The sequence below is a fragment of the Capra hircus genome, assembly GCF_001704415.2.
Source record: "Capra hircus breed San Clemente chromosome X unlocalized genomic scaffold, ASM170441v1, whole genome shotgun sequence".
Taxonomy (NCBI): Eukaryota; Metazoa; Chordata; class Mammalia; order Artiodactyla; family Bovidae; genus Capra; species Capra hircus.
In genome coordinates, this window is record NW_017189516.1 from 31,414,891 (window position 1) to 31,427,585 (window position 12,695).

General features: G+C 40.2%; 1 protein-coding gene across 1 annotated transcript in view; it reads left to right on the forward strand.

Moving 5' to 3' along the window:
• Window positions 1-11,910, forward strand: part of XK (X-linked Kx blood group) — a 51,387-nt gene extending 39,477 nt beyond the window's left edge. The window contains exon 3 of the mRNA XM_018043927.1: window positions 8,200-11,910. Coding sequence (XP_017899416.1) covers window positions 8,200-9,026 — 827 coding nt within the window. The 3' untranslated portion in view covers window positions 9,027-11,910. The remainder of the gene's footprint in view (window positions 1-8,199) is intronic.
• The last annotated feature ends 785 nt before the right edge of the window (window positions 11,911-12,695 follow it).

Here is a 12,695-nt window from a genome sequence, read left to right on the forward strand (position 1 = left end):
TGGACAACGTGGAAGAAATGGACAAATTCTTAGAAAAGTACAACTTTCCAAAACTGAACCAGGAAGAAATAGAAAATCATAAAAGACCCATCACAAGCACGGAAATTGAAACTGTAACCAGAAATCTTCCAGCAAAGAAAAGCCCAGGTCCAGACGGCTTCACAGCTGAATTCTACCAAAAATTTCGAGAAGAGCTAACACCGATCCTACTCAAACTCTTCCAGAAAATTGCAGAGGAAGGTAAACTTCCAAACTCATTCTATGAGGCCACCATCACCCTAATACCAAAACCTAACAAAGACGCCACAAAAAGAGAAAACTACAGGCCAGTATCACTGATGAACATAGATGCAAAAATCCTTAACAAAATTCTAGCAATCAGAATCCAACACATTAAAAATATCATACACCTTGACCAAGTGGGTTTTATCCCAGAGATGCAAGGATTCTTCAATATCCGCAAATCAATCAGTGTAATTCACCACATTAACAAATTGAAAAATAAAAGCCATATGATTATCTCAGTAGATGCAGAGAAGGCCTTTGACAAAATTCAACATCCATTTATGATAAAAACTCTCCAGAAAGCAGGAATAGAAGGTACATACCCAACATAATAAAAGCTATATGTGACAAACCCATAGCAAACATCATCCTCGATGGTGAAAAATTGGAAGCATTTCCCCTAAAGTCAGGAACAAGACAAGGGTGCCCACTTTCACCACTACTGTTGAACATAGTTTTGGAAGTTTTGGCTGGAGCAATCAGAGCAGAAAAAGAAATAAAAGGAATCCAGATTGGAAAAGAAGAAATAAAACTTTCACTGTTTGCGGATGACATGATCCCCTACATAGATAACCCTAAAGACTCCACCAGAAAATTACTAGAGCTAATCAATGAATAGTGTAAAGTTGCAGGATATAAAATCAACACACAGAAATCCCTTGCATTCCTATACACTAATAATGAGAAAGTAGAAAAAGAAATTAAGGAAACAATTCCATTCACCATTGCAACGAAAAGAATAAAATACTTAGGAATATATCTTCCTAAAGAAACTAAAGACATATATATAGGATTTCTTTTTGAAGTGATGAAAACACACTAAAAGTGACTCTGGTGACAGGTGTACATATCTGTGAATCTACTTTTAAAGAAGCAGTGAATTACACAGTTTAAATTGTGAATCATATGGTATGTAAATTATGTCTCAATGAAGCTGTTACAATAAAGGACCAAAGCAATATTTGTGATAGCAGCTGGAGAGGGAAAGTGGCAGATATGAGTGTGAGCTCAAAGTGATGATGATCTCGCTCATTTTCAATCTTTTCATTAGCAATTTGTAGTTGTCAGGGCCTAGGGTGGAGTTAAAGCAGAACACAGGGTCCTATAATAAGTGGTGAAAAATAACTCAAGTAAGAATAAGCCATGGTTTCCAGCAAGAACAGTGATCTGGATAACTGACCAGGGATACCACTGCTGAGATAATCCAGACTTGTCTTAATCCTGGTTGGGCCCCACATCCTGAAGCGGTAACTAGCTTCCTTAGTTTGTCCTGAGACCAGAAATTGCTCTATTCCTAACCTTGTTTTGCAGGTCTCTTATGTACCTAAAAGAGATTCTTTAGAGTCTAAACTTAGATCTCAAAGACTTTTTCTAATTTGGATCCTACTTTTCTGGAAGTGTTGGAAACAGGTGCAACTTCATGATTGAGAAAGGCACATAAAGCAGATATATTTGCATAGGAAGCCTATAACCCCAGAAGTCACCCTCTGGGAAGGAGCTTCAAGAGTTCTCACTTAAGTTGCATCTGTGAGAGGCTTAGAGCTTCAATTCCTTGTTCAGGTTTTTTTTTTTTTCTTTTAGTGTTCTTGCCTGGAGAATTCCAGGGACGGGGTAGCCTGGTGGGCTGCCATCTATGAGGTCGCACAGAGCCAGACACAACTGAAGTGACTTAGCAGCAGCAGCAGCATGGATTATACAGTTTTCAATTCATTCATTTATTCAACATACATGTATCAGTTACCAACTTTGTGCCAGTCACTATGCTAGGTGCTAGTAGTAAAAATCTGTATGAAACAGTGGCTACCTCTAAGAGCTTGCACTAAATCCAAGGTACCAAGTGATGACATAAAGGTATCCATGATGTCTGTGAGCAGTTGAAAATTTAGAAGAGAAAGATCCTAATTGAGTAAGATTTTGGAGAAGGCAAGTGATGTAGTACAGTACAGGTGGAGATCCTGGCTCCAAATAGTAAGAAAGACACATTGTCTACTGAGGGAACAGCAAAAGAGGCAAAACTCACAGCCTCTCAGAATCTGGTTGAGATTTCCATTTCCAGAAACTTCTGTGCTAAGTCCTCCAATTTTCCTCTGCCGCCGTGTACTGTACCCCTTCAGATTGTTTCACTTCCTGCCTTGAAGTCATTAGCTATTTTTTGAAAAATCTATTCCACCCAAGCATTTTGTGAATTCAGTCATTTTATTGAAGATCCAGTGGAGAGTAGTCACTTTACAGAGAATCCCCACTTCCCAGTGGGTCTCCATCTTGGAAACAGCCTTGGTTCTCTCTCCAAAGCCACAGAGAAACTGCTGACCTTGTCCTACAAATAGAATTCCCCTCCTAAGAGGAATCCTGAGGAATAAAATGTTCTCCCTCACTTAACAGAGAGATTAAGGTTTTGGTGTCAAGTCAGGAAATGAGAAAATTCATTCCTAATAACAATGAATTTCTCTGTGAAATAGGAAGACTTTATTTGGAGGAGTTGATTTGGCTGGAATTGAGTGGGAAGAAGCTTTCTAAGTGTGGCAACTATTTGAAATATTGCCTCAACCTCCCTTTTAGCTTTACCTCAAGTGATGTCTCGCCTTATAATAAAAAATAAAAACAGCAGAATGCCCCCCTGACCCCCGCCCTGACCCCACACACACTCATCAGATATGAGAATAAGATTATTAGGAGATATTAGGCTTCTATGAAGTGCCACATAAATGGGCGGGACCTCCAACTGACCCCCATTTGTGTTGACTCTGGGAAGAGAAGGTTGGGAAGTGATGTCAGGAATGTTTCCCCATTTAAGTCTGACTAAGTAGGTATTTGCCTGAATATCATCCTAGCCATTCAGTAGATAACCACTTAATTCTAGAGGTAGAAATGTACATTCCACTCATTTTGTACAGGATCCTTGTCTCCCAGGTATACCTCTCTTCCCAAGTACCTTTCTATCGGTGACATTTTGAAGGGAGCACCCAACAATAGGAATGATGGTTGAAGGCAGTGCTTTCAAGGTAATTTTCTTGCATTCTCAGAAGGCTTCAGTGGTTAAATGCTACAAATCACCAATTGGGTGATAATTGGCTAACTCTCTTGTAGAGAAAAACATGTTATTTGGAAATAATTGACCTAACAAGAGAAAAATGGATAGATGCTTAAAAAATTGTTTGGGTCATTGCATTGTTAAAAGTAGTAAGTAACTTTAAATAATAGTAAGTAATCATAAATATAACAATGTAAATATTATATGTATGCTGCTGCTGCTACTGCTGCTAAGTCACTTCAGTCGTGTCCAACTCTGTGCGATCCCATAGACGCCAGCCCACCAGGCTCCCCCGTCCTTGGGATTCTCAAGGCAAGAACACTGGAGTGGGTAGCCATTTCCTTCTCCAACGGGTGAAAGTGAAATCGCTCAGTTGTGTCCTACTCTTAGCGACCCCGTGGACTGCAGCCTACCAGGCTCCTCCGTCCATGGGATTTTCCAGGCAAGAATACTGGAGTGGGTTGCCATTGCCTTCTCCAAAGATAAAGACTGCTGCTGCTGAGTCACTTCAGTTGCTTCATATACATACATATATATGTATATGAATATATAATTAACGATAATTTATGCTTAGCTCATCTTATATATTTGATGTTTTTTTTTCTTATAGTGGAAAAAACATAAGGACTAAAAGAAATGGATCCAATACTAGATTGTTAAGATCTGTAGAAATTTGTAACCACACATATAAAAGTATGGACTTCTCAGGTAGCACAGTGGTAAAGAATCAGCCTGCCAATGCAGGAGATGCAGTTCCATCTCTGGGTTGGGAAGATCCCATGGAGGAGGAAATCCCATGGACAGAGGAACCAGGTGGGCTACAATCCATGGGATTGCAAAAAGTTGGACACAACTTAGTAACTGAGCACAAGCACATATAAGAGTATATCACCTGGGATAAACCATGATGAAAAGAATATAAGAATGTATGTATATGTACAACTGAGTCACTTTGTTGTACGGCAGAGATTAATAAACATTGTAAATCAACTATACTTCAATAAAAACAAAAAGTGTATCAGCAGTATGTACTGCTTTATAATGCTCCATTGAACTAACCTCTCAGGAAAAATAATTCAGTACAATTACTTCCCAGTATACTCCTGTGATAGTATTTCTGTCTTTTAAATTTGATCAGTAGATGACAGTCTTTCCAGAGAATGATATCAGTGATTTAAATCTGTGCAACAAGACTGTGAGAGAAACAGATGCTTTAAGTAAAACTGAGCTTCTTCCAGGAAACTTAACTACCAAAGCTCCATTGATTCAGAACTTAAGAAAAAGAACCCTTTATTTCCACACATTTAAATTATAAATAAAGACAATTTTGTAATAGGAACTTTGCATTTTAAGATGCTTCAGTTTATACAGAGCAATTTTATGGGCAAGAAAACAAAACCCAAGGAGATTACCATTTCCCCAGTGAGGCGTGGAGAGACCAGAGTAAACCAGAGCGAGACTTTCGGTTCCTAACTCCAAACCCCACCTCCTGTCCCTCCCTTCTCTAATATTTGGAGGTGGTGGCAGCCTACAGTAAGTGACTGTATTCCAGTTTTGACCACACAGTGTGTGCTCATGGGTCCAGTATAGTTCAGTTGCTCAGTCATGTCTGACTCTTTGCGACCCCATGAACCACAGCACGCCAGGCCTCCCTGTCCGTCACCAACTCCCAGAATCCACCCAAACCCATGTCCATCGAGTCGGTGATGCCATCCAACCATCTCATCCTCTGTCGTCCCCTTCTCCTCCTGCCCTCAATTTTTCCCAGCATCAGGGTCTTTTCAGATGAGTCAGTTCTTCGCATCAGGTGGCCAAAATATTGCAGTTTCAGCTTCAACATCATGTAGTGCTCATGGGTTAGCACTACATTTTTAAGATAATAGATCTCACAGCCAGCAGTGTGGTGCTCTCAAACATAGTACCATGGTCCATTCAGTGAGCCACATCTTGGCCCCACCCCCAACATACTGCTGCTCTATATAAACTGAGTAAACCCATTAGCCATAAGTCATTTTAAGAAATAAATAAGTAGGGTTGAGATTTCTTGAAATATTAAGGCCTTTTAGCCTAAGACAGACAGATTCTTGGCAACAGTGAGGTCCTCACTTCTTTAGCAATGTACAGAATTTAAGAAAATAACTGAAGACCAAAGAAAAGTGAGCAATCTATAGTCAGTATATATATTTAAAAGATTCTACAGATAGAGAGGAACTCATGAGCAGTATATTATGGCATGTTCTCTGTTTCGGTTTCTACACGGCTATGTGTTGAGGTTCTCGAGAAGAAATATCTAACCATGTCACTCTTGACTCCTCAGGAGCCTATAAGTTAATCGAGGAAACAAAACACACCATGTAAAGTTCAGTTCAATTGCTTGGTCATGTCCAACTCTTTGCGACCCCATGGACTGCAGCACACCAGGCTTCCCTGTCCATCACCAACTCCCGGAGCTTGCTCAAATTCATGTCCGTTGAGTCATTGATGCCATCCATCCATCTCATCCTCTGTCGTCCCCTTCTCCTTCCTTCAATCTTTCCCAGCATCAGGGTCTTTTCAAATAAGTCAGTTCTTTACATCAGGTGGCCAAAGTATTGGAGCTTCAGCTTCACCATCAGTCCTTCCATTGAATATTCAGGACTGATTTCCTTGCAGTCCAAGGGATTCTCAAGAATCTTCTCCAACACCACAGTTCAGAAGCATCCATTCTTCAGTGCTCAGCTTTCTTTGTGGTCCAACTCTCACATCCATACCTGACTACTGCAAAAACCATAGCTTTGACTAGATGGACTTTTGTCAGCAAAGTAATGTCTCTGTTTTTTAATTATGCTCTCTAGGTTGGTCATAGCTTTTCTTCCAAGGAGCAAGCATCTTTTAATTTCATGGCTGCAGTTACCATCTCCAGTGATTTTAGAGCCCAAGAAAACTGTTTGTTTGTTTTTTTTTCCCCATCTGTTTGCCATGAAGTGATGGGACCACATGCCATGATCTTTGGTTTTTGAATATTAAGTTTTAAGCAAGTTTTTTCACTCTCCTCTTTCACTTTCATCAAGAGGCTCTTTAGTTCCTCTTTACTTTCTGCCATAAGGGTGGTGTCATTTGCACATACTTCTCCCTGCAATCTTGATTCCAACTTGTGCTTCCTCCAGCCCAGTGTTTCTCATGATGTACTCTGCATATAAGTTAAATAAGCAGGGTGACAATACACAGCCTTGACGTACTCCTTTCCCAATTTGGACCCAGTCCATTTTTCCATGTCTGGTTCTAACTGCTGCTTCTTGACCTGCATACAGATTTCTCAGGAGGCAGGTAAGGTGGTCTGGTATTCCCATCTCTTGAACAATTTTCCACAGTTTGTTGTGACCCACACACTCAAAGGCTTTAGTGTAGTCAGTGAAGCAGTAGTAGATGTTTTCCTGGAACTCTCTTGCTTTTTCTGTAATCCAGTGGATGTTGACATTTTGATCTCTGGTTCCTCTGCCTTTTCTAAATCCAACTTGAACATCTGGAAGTTCTCAGTTCATGTACTATTGAAGCGTAGCTTGGAGAATTTTGAACATTACTTTGCTAGTATGTGAGATGAGTGTGATCGTGTGGTAGTTCGAGCATTCTTTGGCATTGCCTTTCTTTGGGATTCAAATGAAAACTGACCTTTTCCAGTCCTGTGGCCACTGTCAAGTTTTCCAAATTTGCTGGCGTATTGAGTGCAGCACTTTCACAGCATTGTCTTTTAGGATTTGAAATAGCTCAACTGGAATGCCATCACCTCCACTAGCTTTGTTTGTAGTGATGCTTCCTAAGGCCCACTTGACTTCACACTCCAGGATGTCTGGCTCTAGGTGAGTGATCACACCATCGTGGTGATCTGAGTCATGAAGATCTTTTTTGTATAGTTCTTCTGTGTGTTTTTGCCACCTCTTCTTAATATCTTCTGCTTCTGTTAGGTCCATACTGTTTCTGTCCTTTATTGTGCCCATCTTTGAATGAAATGTTCCCTTGGTATCTCTAATTTTCTTGAAGAGATCTCTAGTCTTTCCCATTCTATTGTTTTCCTCTATTTCTTTGCATTGATCACTGAGGAAGGCTTTCTTATCTCTCCTTGCTATTCTTTGGAACTCTGTGTTCAAATCGGTATATCTTTCCTTTTCTCCTTTGCCTTTCACTTCTGTTCTTTTCTCAGCTATTGTAAGGCCTCCTCAGACAACCATTTTGTCTTTCTTTTTCTTGAGGATCATGTAAAGGACTCTTCATATTCAGACAGAGCAAAATGGGGTCCAAAGGTGTTTTAGTTTCAGTTGACCGTGAAGTAGACCAAGACAAGGAATCTGAGCACAGGTCTTTCTAGACAAAGGTGTAAGAACCGTGGGAGAAGGGTAGTGAGACAGGGAAGAGAAAGTGGCCAATAAAGGGAGCACCCAGTTTCTGTGGGTGACTAGAAAATAATCCTGTGAGGAAACACCGATAAATACTGAGCCAAAAAGTTCACTTGATGTTTCCTTAAAATGCTATGGAAAAACACAAAGGAACTTTTTGTTTAACCCCAAGAGTACAGAACACATATCTCCAAATTATTCTACCCAAAGGGTAGGGAAATTTGGTTTGTTACATTCCAGCTCTTTTCAGGGCTAGGGTTGGGGTATTAAAGGGTTCTCCCAGGGTATTAATTCCGGGGCACTTCTGCCTGCCTGGCACCTGGGCATAGCAGGCTTCTGCAACCCTGAAAAAAAGCCCTCAGGCACAGTGAGTGACCCTGACAGGCGGCAGTCTGCCTGTGCACATAAAACAGAAGGGTCCAAGGAATGCGGCTAGGGGAATGACCATGGCCGCCACAGGAGGATTCTTGGTGGAGGGGAGACTTGAGAGCACTCTTTCTCTTCTCTCCTCAGGTCTGTTCATGGTCCTTTCCCTATTGTCCATTGTGTACGGAGCCTTGCGCTGTAACATCCTAGCCATCAAGATCAAATACGATGAATATGATGTCAAGGTGAAGCCCCTGGCCTATGTCTGTATCTTCCTCTGGAGGAGCTTTGAGATTGTCACCCGAGTCATTGTCCTGGTCCTCTTTACCTCTGTCCTGAAGGCCTGGGTGGTCATAGACATACTCATCAACTTCCTCGGCTTCCTCTTCTACCCCTGGATCCTCTTCTGGTGCAGTGGCTCCCCCTTCCCTGAGAACTTTGAGAAGGCCTTCAGTCGGCTGGGCACCACCATTGTGCTGTGCTTCCTCACCCTCCTCTACGCCGGGATCAACATGTTCTGCTGGTCGGCGGTGCAGCTGAAAATCAACAACCCCGACCTCATCAGCAAGTCTCAGAACTGGTACCGGCTCCTGGTGTACTACATGGTGAGGTTCATCGAGAATGCCTTCCTCCTCCTCATGTGGTATCTTTACAAGACGGATATCTATATGTATGTGTGTGCACCCCTGCTGATGCTGCAGTTGCTCATTGGGTACTGCACAGCCATTCTGTTCATGGTTGTGTTCTATCAGTTCTTCCACCCTTGCAAAAAGCTCTTTTCCCCTAATGCTTCTGAAAGCTTTCAGGAGTGGCTAAAATGTGCCTGCTGTAACCGCAGGCGGCGGGAATCCTGTGAGTCTGCAGAAAATACAGACCTAAGGTCACCCACAGACAGAGAGGAGACCCCTTCTAGCAGTAAAATAAGTTCCATGCCCAGCCAGATCTTGAATACTGATGAACTCTCTTCTGCTTAATGGGACCTGAATCTCTTGAGGCCCAGATGTAGTGTTTGCTGGGTTGATCCCTGTTCTTCATGCAAGTGATGGGCCCTGCGCAATTAACAAAGCAGGAATTTAGCTCTCAACTCCTTGTGAGTTGCTCCCCTTTAGAGAGCTCTTGGTCAGGTGAGTGGGAACCATGGAGAGAAGTCAGGGGAACCCGTTAGTGTTGCAGAGGCGGCCTAAAGCACCACCATTCACAGTTGACCAGACGTTACTGGCCTTGTCATTGACAAAGTACCCATGATAACTGAGTTGGCTGTTGAGAGCCATCACATAGAATGAGGACAGGGGATTTCTTCTGTTCTAGTTTTCTGGACTACTGGTTTAGGTAGCCTAATGTTTTATTATCCCTGAGAAGAGTTCTCACCTAAGAGCTATCTGATGACCAGAGATGGTCACTGGGGTTTTTGCCATCAGCCACATCATTCCTGTCAGAGTTTTCAGAGAAAGCTGTTCAAGTTTGGTTTTTGAATAGACAGATGTTCCATTTTCATCTCACTAGGGCTCTTTGTACATAACCAGCCATAGCAACCTTGGCCTCCTATTTCTCATTGACTCAAAAGTCTGTATTTGCAAACTCTATTCTTAAGAATCCATGGATGCAAAATTGAATTCTAAATTTGGTTATGGAAGCCATAGAGTTTTAGAGAAGTAGTGTTCCTTCGATATGTTGGAGAAACTCTGGATCGAGGGAATTGTTAAAATATCAAAATGATTTTGGCTTTTATAAGCAGAATTCTTACCTTCTTGTGATGGTTGAAGATGTGACTCTGCTAGAAGGTAGGCTTAACCTCTTCAAGATTCAGTCCCATCCTACAGTTTTGGAAATTTCTAGTAGAAAACTCCATAGAAATTCCTCACCTAGCACAGGTATATAGGGCATTTTAAGTTTCATTATTTGAAGGAGCAGAGTTCCCCCCTTCAGTTAGATACAGACTTCAGAAACTTAAATTTTCAGAGATGGCATGACCAGAAGATTTTTATCTTTAACTGAATGTACCTTGATTTGGTATGATTATGAGTTAATTTGAATAAGAACTTCAATTTTATCCTCCTACACTCTCCTATCTTCAGTATAATTTCTCCTTTAATTTGGAACCCTGTTTCTTTCGTAAAAGGATCTGCAGAATCTCCTCAGTTGTCCAGGGAAAATGCCTGGATCTAATGCCATTATTTGTACCATAAAAACCTTGATAATGAAATACCTGGGAGCAGGTGACCTGTCACTGACAAGGCTGGACATTGCAGGTCAGTCAGGGTTGACAGTCTTAGGACCCTAATGGCTGAACTTTCTGAACCATCCAGTTTCTAATAGCTAGTTTGTTGGGGTACAGGTTAAAATGGTGAGTTTGAGCAGGAGTTGTGGTCAGAATTAGACCAGGATAGAGAGACTAGTACTTCCCCAGCCTTCATTTGGAAGCCTGTCTCAAGAACCATTACAAAATCTGGGCCTTCAAATAAATTTAAAATCACTTTAATGTAGCATGTAGGTAAGCATATTGAGTGACCCCAAATCAATCTAACAGTGATGGTCTGTCACACTCCCAAAGCCCAATTTTAAGCCACATTTATAAGGATATTTATAAGGTTTGGTAACTAAATTGGACATTTTGTCATCTTTAACTCTTGATATGCAGATACCCCCACTTTGGGACCATATACATGTAGTCACTTTGGGGAAAGAAACCACTGCTTTTTTCATGGCAAAAATTTAAATCCTAGTGAACTGAGAAAAAATTTTTAATGATTTATATTATACCTCTAAAAAGACAAAATTATGCAGAACTAGGTTGCCCTAAAGACAAACCAGCAAATCTCCTATCTTGAGAGTTAAAACATCTTTTTCAGTTATAATTCCAATTTTTAAAACTCTCAGTGCTTTGTCTAATTAATTACATGCCTTAACTTGTCATAAGAGATGCACCAACTGAATTACTATCATTTGACTGGGTGGAAGTGAAGTATTTCCTCCAAATATATTGAAACAAGGTCATGAAACATGTTTAGACTTTCTTCATTACTGGAGACAGTGCAGTATAGAGGTTGGCATCACCCTGATAACCCAGCAAATTACTTACTTGATCTCTGCCTCAGTTTCCTCACCCATCAGATTTGCATGATATTCTTGCCCAGCCTACCTCACAAGGTTGTCAGCAGAACAAATTTAAATAATAGCTGTGAAAATGCTTTGAAAATGTTTTTAAAGTGCCATGCATGTTTAAAGGAGTTGTTTTTATAGTTACTCAAATCCCGAAACAGGTTATTGTTTTTGTTTTACTGTTAGAAAAGAAACAAATAACATCATTCATGTGAGTGTCTTCAGGGAATATGTCGGCCTTTTACCTTATGGAAGGACAAGTGTAAATGGTCTTTTACTCTTGGAGAGAACTCAGCAGTTGCCCTTTCTCTTACCATCAGTTACGTAAAAAATTAGCACTCAAACATATAGTACTTGGAGGAAAAAGACCCACTGAAATCTGAGAAATTGCTTTTGATAGCAGATGAGCTTATCGTTTTTGTATCTGTCATGTTTCATAAAGGATATAACAGCATCTTTTGTTAATTTTGCTTTACAATTTGAATGCCTGATCCTGCTAGACTTTAACTGAATGTGAATATAATCTTTTCAGCCTTGTAAATGGGAAAAATAAAACTTTAAAATTGATTGTTAAATGTAGCATTTCCTTGGAAGCCTCCTTAGAACATTATTGCTATGGTTATGAGTGTATGTATCAGTACTTCTCAGCCTGTACATTGTGGATGAGAGCTTTTGCAGGCTGCTTCTCAGCAGCCATTCACTCTAATAAATATTGTTTATGTTTCTTCAAATAATAAATTAATTTTTCAATTTCTCCTTGTTTTTCATGCCTTTTAGTCCTTGCATGGCTTTTTTACTTCAGGGACTATTTTAGAAACAAAATTGAAACTGGTTTTTTTGTGATTAATTATGATTGTGTAATCTCATCTGGAAATTTTGTCTGTAGGATGAGACATTTGAGAGTGCTAGCGCTCTGCCTGGCAACACACCAGCAGTCCATAAAATTCCTCTGATTGTTTTATAAGCCTTTATCCCATTTTTTAAAGCTACACTGCTAAATCCTAAAATTCTGCTCAAACGTAAGTGGTATACTGATCCAGAAATATAAGATATCAAATGAGTGACTTAATAGTTACATAAGCAAATAGTCAAATTGTAAATGATAATCTGTGGTTGGAAAAAAATCAGGTTTTTTCTACATGTCAAAATGCATTATTTTTTTTTATTGAGGTATACTTGACATATTAGGTTCAGATGTATAATGATTCAATATTTGTATACATTGCAAAATGATAACCAGTAATTCTACTTACCATCTGTCACCATACAAAATTACAAAACTTTTTTCTTGTGATGAGTTTTAAGATTTACTCTCTTAGCAACTTTGAAATAGGCAGTACAATATTGTTGACTCTGGTCACCATGCTGTTTATTATACCTGTGACTTATTTAGGACTAGAAGTTTGTGCCTCTAGATCCCCTCCGTGGATTTTACCCACTCACCCCCAACTGGCAACCACTAATCTATTATCTATATCTATGTGAGGTTGCTCAGTCATGTCTGACTCTTTGCAACCCCATGGACTATAGCCCACTGGGTTCTT